General features: G+C 42.0%; 1 protein-coding gene across 1 annotated transcript; it reads right to left on the reverse strand.

Moving 5' to 3' along the window:
* Positions 1–314: 314 nt before the first annotated feature.
* On the reverse strand, positions 315–2,424 carry LOC147437535 (autophagy-related protein 18a-like). The gene is made up of 4 exons (XM_086487052.1): positions 1,519–2,424; positions 1,028–1,220; positions 791–917; positions 315–713 (listed from the first exon to the last, which is right to left on the reverse strand). The coding sequence occupies exons 1-4, from the start codon at positions 2,308–2,310 to the stop codon at positions 620–622; spliced, it is 1,206 nt and encodes a 401-aa protein (XP_086343178.1). The 5' UTR covers positions 2,311–2,424; the 3' UTR covers positions 315–619.
* Between the last annotated feature and the right edge of the window lie 7,933 nt (positions 2,425–10,357).

Below are 10,357 nucleotides of genomic sequence, written 5' to 3' on the forward strand. Positions count from 1 at the left end.
CTGAGGGTAAACTAGGGGCGAACAATTTACACCTGGTTTGTACCTAGTTTACTGAACAGCTCCAATGGCAGAGAGCGCTGGTTGCTATTCAGTACACTAGGCACTAACCAGGTGTAAATTGTCCGCCCCTAGTTTACCCCTAGTTCACTTGGGAGATCCGACGGCTGAGAGCGCCTCTTTTGTTAAACATGAACTGGTCCATCCGGTAACTTCAAGGACCCACTCAATCAACAGACGTTTTGTCCTTTGACGTTAGAGCATCCAGACAAGCAACTCTAGAACAGAAGAAACTTGCGACAAATGGCAAAGCAATCAGAGGAGATATCAGCAAATAGATAAAACATGTCGAGGTTCATCACTCCATAAATATACAGTAGAGTCAAAGCTCATACTGTCATATGCACAAAATTGCAGCCAACATATTTCTTCACCTAAATTGTAACCCTCCACATCAGAAGCCTTCATATACAAAGCTTGCACAACAAACGGGTTGCTTTGATGTGCAAATAGCCACAAAGAATCATATCTGACCTTTCAAACCATTTATACAATGAGACAACTCGGGAGTAACCCAGCAGCACATCCATATGCACACTTTTGTACACATAGCTGCTTCCTGTCAATACATGTCATTCTTCAACTTCAAGAACTTCACATATTCCTTCTGCTCCATTTCTCCTCCGTGGACAGGATCAAAAGTACATTTGTAAAAGCTGCAAAAGTAGCGACATGGATCAACCTCAGTTGACGTAACACTCAAAACATAATTGTCCAGACTTCTCAAACATACCTCCCATTAGAACCCACAATGTACAGGATATGCTTTTCAGGAGCAAATGCAACTATAGACTTGATCTCCTCCGGTAACCTGAATTGTGCAAAAGACCACTCCGAACTGAAGTACCTTGGTAATACACCTGCATCATCAAGAAAGACCAGATTGTTGACTGATTTTTTATTGAAAAGTATGCCCTGAGAAACACATTTTCAAGTCCGATTTTTTCCCCAAATTGTATGCAACTAATACCTCTCAAAAACGAGAGTGAAGACCCCGGATTTGCACTGCCAGGCCCAGACACAACACTCTTGCTATGCCTGCTGTAGCTAGGGGAAATGCCAAACACATGCACAGTGCCCTTGTCACTTGAAACAGCGAGCCAATGAGCTGTGGCTGAAAATGTAAGGCTGTATATTTCTGCTCTCTCAGCACCTCGCCGAAGCTGCAATTAACAGGACATAAAGTGACATCAGTAAAGTTCATGTCCTTATCAAAAGGTTGATGATAAATAAGCAAAAGTCAAAAAGTTCTTGAGCATCGTCTCAGGGTGATGCCCTCTAAAGCATAAAAATACCCCCAAATCACATGCCTGAACTGGCACATATAACACGCAGATGGCTATAACAAGCACCCAAGTTACTAGTACTCAGCTGAAAAAGCAGAATTGCCTAGTATCTCTTCTAGTAATGAACCCAGCTCACAAGCATTGTACATAAAGAAAATAGACATGTCCGAAATACCTCTTGCAAATGAGTCCCATCAAAAGTGCTGAATACCCTAATCAGAGTCCCTTTGTTGCTTGCTGTTGCAAGTAGACGCCCATCAAAGCTGAGGGCAATGCACGCAAGGTGTGAATCATGGGCGGCAATCATATTCGTCTCCCTTGACAGCTTCTTGTCAGGCATAGGGCGCAGCCACTCTATCCTAACCTCTCCTTTCTGAAGCCCAGGGCAGGCAAAAACAAATGGTGATGCAGGGGCCCCCGAAATTGCACATAGACCTTTGGGATTAGAAAGGGTTTCTGCATCAAATATCAAGTTTAGGGTTTCAAACTCGTACACAAAAATCTTGTGTTCGAGCACAACAACAAGCTTGTCTAAACGGAGCTTCACTGCCCGAACAGGTGACCGAAAGGAGAGCTCCCCTCTGCATCTGCGCTGTAGAAAATCCCACATCATCACCTTGTTGGGGGGGAACTTAGGATTCTCACCGCCGCCTACGATGGCCGCAAAACCGCGATCGTACATCAGCTCAACCGTTGCAATACCGCCATTCAAGACAGGTTCCCAGTTTGTGTTTTCTTGCAAAGATGGTGGTACGAGGTTGTACACACGGAAGCCTTTCTGTGTGCCACAGGACAGGCGGGTGATGTCTTGATTGAAAGCGAGAAAGAGAGGAGACTGCTCGTCATCTTCAGGATGATAACAGTAGCTCTGGCGATGGCGATCTGAAGAGGGTAAGGATCTGTAGTGCTGCTTCGGTTGCAAAGCTTGCTGCTCTGTTGGTCGCGTGGTGTTGGAGGCAGGACACATGATGGAAGAGGACTTTCCTTCTGCTTCGCAGTAACAGATGCTGGCGCGCGTGCCTGTGACGATCTGCGTAGAAACAATGAGTGAGAGAACGACCTTTATAGTTACTACCGACGGCACTTCAACATCGGAGTCACGACACTTTACACAGAGATACTTTGCAAAAGCTTTTAAGCTATATGCTAACTAAATTGCCAACCCAACAAACCACACGAGCTTCTTGTGTGTTCTAGAGTCCCTTCCTGACACAATTATAGCCTGATATAGCGCAAAAGAATGAGCGAGGTTTTCCGGCTCTTTTGGCCGGGGGGGGGGGGGGGTTCAGAGTTGATTCGGTTGCTTCAACTTGGGCTCATATCATTGGAATCATTTCCTTTAGTCTTACTTTGCTTTGACTCTATTGATGCAAAAGATTTGCCCTGAGCACTTATTTGAAGGTTGTCAAATGGTCATAAGGATCCCCACAACTGTCATATGTCTTTACCCACTCTTTGCAATCCAATGGTCGTATCTTTGTGAATGAATGGTCATATCCTGCTCCATATATGAAGGGTTCTCCCATCTCTTCCTCTCAAAAGGAACATATACAAACTAAACCTCAATATACGTGTTGAATTCAAATGGCATACCTCTCTACAAGCTACTTCTCTCTCTCTCTCTCTCTCTCTCTCTCTCTCTCTCTCTCTCTCTCTCTCTCTCTCTCTCTCAGGATATGGAGCGAGATTGTCGAAGCGAGCTTTCTTTTGGGGAGAGGCCGTCAATCACCACTATTGCTTCCCTCCTTGGCCATTGAAGCTACCCACTCTACTTCTCCACCCTCTCCTCCTCCTCTTCTCCTCTGTCACCCTCTCCTCCTCCACCGCCTCCACCTATCCCCTTTCATCCTCCTTATCCTCTATCCTCCACTCTCCTGCTCTCTCTGTCTCTCCCTGCCTCCACATCTCTTTCTCACTAAATTCTTCTTCTTCTTCTTCTTCTTCTCTCTCTCTCTCTCTATGTGTGTGTGTGTGTGACTAGCTGTTTTACCATAAATAATAGTACATAATTGACTTTTTTACATTCAAAAGACAGCTGGCTCCAGAGAGAAGGAATGATAAGTACAAAAATAACTCAGTCTTAGAATCATCTTTGTACAATGTTTATATGAATGAAGCTTCATTCCAGTATACAAATATCAGAAGTACTTCCCTTGCCATAGGTGCATGTGTAATCATGTAAGGACAATTGCTTAAAGAAAAAAAACCTCCAAAGATAAAATAGAGTACTCACATGCATCCATCCAAACAAGACAACAAATATGTTAGCATTGAATGTGTTTTACAGGCATCAAATGGACTATACCAGTTGTTATCCATGTCCATCTTAAAAAAGGTTTTTTAGAAACTTTCAAGCCTAGTCCAAAGTATTTATATAGATTTTTATCACCCAGAGTGTAAGGTTTATTTATGTTTTAGAAGACCATACCACCTTTGAAACCAAGTGAACTAGCTCCATTGATGAAGCTCCATACTTACTTTGCCATAAAGCAAGAGCAGCTTGAATAAAATTTCCTTTAAGAATATCAAGCAAGTTTTTTATGATATATAAAGTTTAACCCCAAATAGGGTTTATGGCATTCTCCTTCCTCAAATTCTGTATGTTACTTACCTTCATTCTCTGCTGAGTAAGCCAATTAGTAGAGATCTTTAGATATAAACACGGTTTCTAGCTAGACCAAGTGCATGAAAAAAGTAAGTGTGTGTGTTTGGTTTTTTTTTAAGCCTATTTATAGGAATGCTGAAACCATATAGAGTTACCAAAAAAAATAGTAATCCACCAAGTCTAGCGGCAGTATGCATCCGATGGGGATCACACCCAGAACAATCCACCGAACACCTTTTATCCAGAAAGTCAGTACGGAATCGCGAAACATGCGCTAAGTGAAAGAAAACAACTAGTACCTTTATCAAGTCCAAAAAGACCAGTAAACAATAAGGTACAACTAGTATGCCACAAGCCAATCGGCTAATCGCCAACCAATGTACAATGCAGAGCCACCGTAAGTAGTAGCAGGATCATTACCTCATGTTTGCGTAGCCCATTCGGCCCTTACCATATGAACCTAGCCAACTCACATAATGGGTTTTACCTAGTTAAGCAATAAGGAACATCAATCCTCAGAAGTGCCGTAATTTGTTTAAGCAAGGCCAACCACACGGTGGTTTATTATACCAGGCTAAGTGGCCGGTTATGCCACCCAATATTTTTCAAGTTTTTGCTTATGTACCATCATCAATAGTAAAATAAAAAACAGTGAATACCGGGTAAGGAAATCCCATTATCTCAAAAATTTGAACATTATGTACCTACAACAGCTAGTTATGAATAATGAGCAGCGGCAAACAAACCAGTAACAATACCATAGTCATGCCCCAAAACAACCTTTCCAACTGTTTATCATATTATGCCAGTCATAGCCGACCACTGTAGTGGACCTTACCAGGCTGAAGAACGAGGAACAACACCCCTTTAGTAATGCTTGTCATTGTCAAACCGAGCCAACCATACATGGTCCAACCATTTATATCATGTACTACTAAGTACAGCCATCCTGACCATTTGAGTAAATCACTACTAAGTACACGCGTTTTTATGCGATAATGCTTACCATTTATATCAAAAACATGACAGAAACGAGATCATTGATGCTAAGCTTAGTGACCAACCTAAGTTGGTTGTGTTGTAAGCTCCATGTTTGGTGCAATAGAGGTAAAAAAAACACGCAATCCTCACACTTAACACAAGTAAAACACACGCAGAGCTAAGTGAGGGGCAGAATGCAGCCTCACCTCTTTAAATAGAAGAAGGAAGGCTGCCATCACTCATGGCTAGTTGCTTGTAGAGTGTATTGAGTAGATCGAGCTCCCCCTGGGGATTTGCGAATGAGTAGCTGCCTGTGATGCAGTCCAGCTTAGTATGGCTACCATAGCACCTCACGGCATGGTAAATGAGAGCAATAAGTAGTTAATTTAGCCACGCCTTGTAACCATCATACCCTTTTAAGGGTCCTATCCCATATCTAGCAAAAAGGTGTGGGTCTTTTATAACCCCAGAGTGTCGACAATCTATGGCATGATACACACTATTTGAAGCTTTTAAAAAAAAACTATCAGCAAGTAGTGAAGTGTGTGTGTGTGTGTGTGTGTGTGTGTGTACCCGCCCTGTCCCAGGCACCATACACAATGGGTCAATAGTAGGCCCATTGTGAACGGGCCTACTACCTTATTAGAGAGATGAGAATATCGAGGTTAAAATGTAATTCCGGCTAGTCATGTTGAGTAAGTGATAGTAGAATTTTATCAATTATATCGTATCTATTGAAGCCATTCAGGCAGTACTTGTTTATAAGTATCTTAATATTTTCCCAAGCCAGGAGGTAGTTAGAAGAGGAGTAGATAATTAGGTAAAGTAGGCTGATACAAGTGCTGAGAGATGCTTTGTGGGGTCTATTACTATTCTTTTTATGAACTCAAAAGGTGGAAGTTTTAGAATATCTCTCTTCCATATAAAATTTTGGTCATACTCTCCAACGTAGGGTATATGACGAGAAATAGAAAAGTTAAGGAATTGTACTAAAGTGCAGAAAATCCATTAGGTGTTGTGAACCCTTGTAAAGAAGTTGGTTCTATTTTTAAGCAGTTAGGATATATATGACAGATCTCCTCAAAAAAGTCTTTGTTGTTGATGCTCAGTAGGTCATCCATATATCTGTAAGTGTGTCTGAATAGTAAAAGTTTATTACTTTTATCTCCCATGGTTTTGAGAAACCACTTGTATTCGAAGAAGGCAAGGAATATATTACACATGAGCGGGGAGTAAGAAAACCCCATGGGGATGCCAAGGCTTTGGTTAAAACAATGTCCTCCAGAGAGAATGGTACAGTTTTCAAGTAACCATGATATGTAGAGACACAACTTCTCTTCATTTAAGTGTAAGGGGTGGGAAGAGTGTGTCTTTTTTAACCATCTAGGTTTTTTGGAAAGAGATATGCAGAAAAAACCTCTCTTGCTAGCATTAACAAAAGCTAGTTTGATAACCTGTGATAGTACATCTTTAAGCCCAAGATCACCTTCTTATGGAATATTCTCATAACACTGATTAATATCTGCTGAGAAAAGATGAAAAATATGTTTAGGGAGGTTAAGAGAAACCTAGTAGAGTTTCTTGTTATCCAGAAGGGGTTGTGTTGTACTTGTAGAAAGTTATGGCAGATTTTTTTGTTTAGATGCACAGATGTAATGGAATTGGCCTATTTAACTTGAGAGTAGCGGAAATTAATGAGAGTACTTTTGAGAAATGACTTTGTGAGCATAGCAGGTGAACATAATTGAAGATATCAACATAATCATAGCAATTAGTTAACTTGGCATGAACAATACTTTTGCAAGAGAGAGAATTTAGAGAACATGACAACAATTGAGGACCGGATTTATGTGGAGCCGGTCCCCCCTCCAATAGGCATTTGTATTATGATTTCTCCCATTAAGAGAGACTTGTTACGATACAATCTTTGTGTTCCTTGTGACCTAAGTGATGCAATGAAGATGGAAAGCTTCATGCATCACAAACATAGCATAAACTTGAAGAAAGCTTTAACTATCCCAAGACCTCAAACACCTTCGAAGGTGGAGAGAGCTAGCAGGGAATGAGGGTAGGGAAGAGGAAGAAGAAACATTTCGTAGGAGGAAGAATTAGTTCCTCACTTATCATAACTCTTGTTGCTAGCATACATAATAGCATAGCAAAGAAGAAGGAGATGGCAAGCTTAAGCATTGAAGCATGGCTCTTGGTTGGATTTGCACTCCATAGCCAAGATTGTTGGTGTAGGCTCGGACTGTCATTCTAAAGTGTTGTGATCCTGAAAGGAAATATATAAATTATCATAATAACTAATATCTAATTCTCCTAAATGATTTTCTCATGTTAAACTGATCATTTAATATGGGGAAGTGCCAGACGAGAAAAAGCTAGAATATTGGTTAAGCTAGCAGAGCGGCCATAGTAGGGATCCAAAGGATGGAAAATAGGAATCCAAAGGTGGGGCCATCTACAAAATACCAAGGTGCAAAAATGGGCTAAAAAGACCCTAAGGTTAAGCCCATTAAGACTTCCAAAATTCAAGGGTTGTGTCCAATGGTCAAAAGCCTAGGGAAATTGGATGCTTTGTGTGTGTCCCAAAAGTCTTTATCAAGGCCTACAAAGGAGGGGGCGAGCCCTAGAAGTAGGAGATGAGAGAGAAACTCACACACACAGCTCCCTTTCCACAAAGGGAATGAGGGACACATGTCAGCTCCCCAGCCTAGATGCCCACAAGGTGAACTCAATTCCTATATGGATGGCCTTTGAGGTGGACCAATGAGAATTAGGCTAGAGTAAATCTAGTTTAATTAATTCAAAAACACTTAATAAAAGAACCAATAAGAATTAAGCTCTCTAGAAGACTATTGGACAGTCTCCCCAAGGGGTCCAATGAGCATTCAACAGCCCAATGGCTTGCCTAATTCCTATTGCCCAGGAGGCAAAGGGGTCCTATGAGAGTTTAGTTGAATTAAATAATTACCTAAAGCTCTCACAAAAGGGGAAAGGGGGACACATGTGAGAAGGCTATCACTTATGTTGCTTAATTTCCATTGGCTAGGCCTTGGGAGGTCCAATAGGGCTGTAGCATGAGCAATTAGCAAGGGGGTCGACCAAGAGAGAGAGGGGGCTGATTTTCTCAAGGCATTATTCACTTACACACACACACACAATCAATGTGTGAAGCAAGAAGACTCTCTTTCTCTCTCTCTCTCTCTCTCTCTCTCTCTCTCTCTCTTCTCAAGCTTTAATGGAAAGCTTACTACCTACTTCAAGCTTGTGAGAAGGGAGGCCTACACCAACAACTCTTGGCTTTGTGATGCAAATCCAACCAAGAGCCAAGCTTCAATGCATGCTCATCTCCTCTACCATGCTAGTTACTAAGCTAAGCTATGCTAATATGAGTGATTATGTGAGGAGTGTATATCTTTCTCGTAAGAATACTCCTTCTTCCTCTCAATCTACTCTCATACCCTGCTAGCTCTCACCATCTTCGAAGGTGTGTGAGGTCTTGGGTCTGAGACCGTGAGGGAATTGATAATGTGTTTGATAAGTGTTTTGCTTAGTGCATGAAGTTTCCGTCTTCATTGCACTAGCTAGTATTGAAGGAACACAAAGAATTATATTGTAAAATGTCTCTCTTGATGGGAGAAACCATAATACAAAGCCTTTTGGAGGGGGGACCGGCTCCATGCAAATCCGGTCCTCAACTGTTGTCAATAATTTCTCTCTCTTTTAAAGTATTGTTCATGCTATCTAACTAGGTGTTATACTTTTTGTTGCTCTCTCCATCCAAGCACTCTTGTTATTCTCATTAGGAAGCTATTCTAATGGAATGCTCACTATGTTCATGCTATTTTCTGCTACACACAAGTTACTAGGCCATTAAATGTTACATTGGTATCAGAGCACAAGGTTTCTCTTTTCTTGCTCAAGAAGGGAGGTCCTCAAGCTAGCTATAGTTGGTTGGTATTATTAATTGCATGTGAGTAAGTAGAATAGGGATTTTTTAGCCTTGCAGTGCGCCTGCCTTTGTGCAATTAACGGGGCATCACCGTCGAGAGCTATGGTATTAATAGTGGAGTCCTATGGGGCTTGCCTACAGCTTAACCACTATTGAGCTATTAGAAGCTTGACAGGAGCGGGTGCTATTTTGGTGTTGAACAACCCTCTCTTCTATTCCTTGCAATTAATGGTATTCGAGCCACGGGTACAATAGCTTGAGTGCTTTTTCTAAAGGGGTAAAGAGGAGTAGCAACTAGGGCTTGAAGTGCCAAAGTATACCTAAAAAGTTTACACCTAAAAGTTGTTAGAATGGCTGACAATAGTAAAGAGAGTGAAATTAATGTTGATAACTTTGATTTTGATAATGAGCAAGCTACTAATGATGCCCCAACGCTTGTTAACTTTCTTGTTTCTAGGCTTCAACAAGCCATGGGCAATCCATCCCTCCAAAGTGAAGTGCAACGGTAGCTTCGTGCTCATGGGAGTCTCCATGTTCCCCACCATGACGAGAGAGCACCTAGGAGGCCTCCTTGCGAGACTTCCAAAAGAGGCCTCTCTCCGATTCGGGAAGAAGAAAAGGATCCATATGAAGGGCTCAAAAATTTGCTCCTTGATGACGCATCTCCTTCTCAAAGAAGAATTCAAGAGCCTGCACCGAAGGAACGAGAAAGACTGAGTCTCCGGCCACCTCAACGGAGATGGCTCCACGAAGACGGCGGGCTAAACACTCTCCATCACCTCCAAAACGAAGAAGACCATCGCATACATCTCCACACCATACTTCAAAGAGGGATGACAAAAAGCAAGAGAAGAAAAAGGCGAGAAAGAGGACACCCTCTTCTTCATCTTCTTCATCTTCTTCATCCTCTTCCTCTTATGAAAGTGGTGGTGAAGACAATGAAGATCAAGGCAAGAAAAAGGCGAGAAAGAGGTCACCCTCTTCTCCATTTTCATCAAATTCTTCATCTTCTGAAGAAAGTGATGGTGCAACCTTTGAACCATAAAAAAGAAGAGGCCATAGGAAATCCTATGCCGCGTGGAAGAGGTCGTCCAAGCTCAAGAAGTTCAAAGAGGGAGGGAAGAGTATCTCTTTCCTTACCTACGATGGCACCTTTGGTGCTACGGCCAAAGTCTTGGCCTTTATCCAACAATTCGATGCGGCGTTTGGAGATGAGGGCTTCACAGAGTCCTCTAAGCTACACCATGTAGCTATGCATTTTCAAAAGTCCGCCAGGCAAAGGTGGTCTAGCCTACGAGCCAACGATGAAGCTCCACTAACATGGAAAGCTTTAAGAGCTTCCATTATGAAGCAGTTTTTGGCCACCGATGCCAAAGACAAAGTACTCACCGAATGGCGAAGCTTAAAGCTCTCTCTTTACAAATCCATTCACAAATATGGGACTTACAACTCAAAGCCACTGTCTTCAAG

This window comes from Adiantum capillus-veneris, chromosome 17 (genome assembly GCF_014529385.1).
Source record: "Adiantum capillus-veneris isolate H3 chromosome 17, ASM1452938v2, whole genome shotgun sequence".
NCBI lineage: Eukaryota > Viridiplantae > Streptophyta > Polypodiopsida > Polypodiales > Pteridaceae > Adiantum > Adiantum capillus-veneris.

Coding starts and splice junctions, on each gene's coding strand:
- LOC147437535 (XM_086487052.1), bottom strand. CDS start 2,310: ATGTGTCCTGCCTCCAACACCACGCGACCAACAGAGCAGCAAGCTTTG. Junction 1,221..1,518: donor ATGGGACTCATTTGCAAGAG/GTATTTCGGACA, acceptor TGTTAATTGCAG/CTTCGGCGAGGTGCTGAGAG. Junction 714..790: donor ATTGTGGGTTCTAATGGGAG/GTATGTTTGAGA, acceptor CTACTTTTGCAG/CTTTTACAAATGTACTTTTG.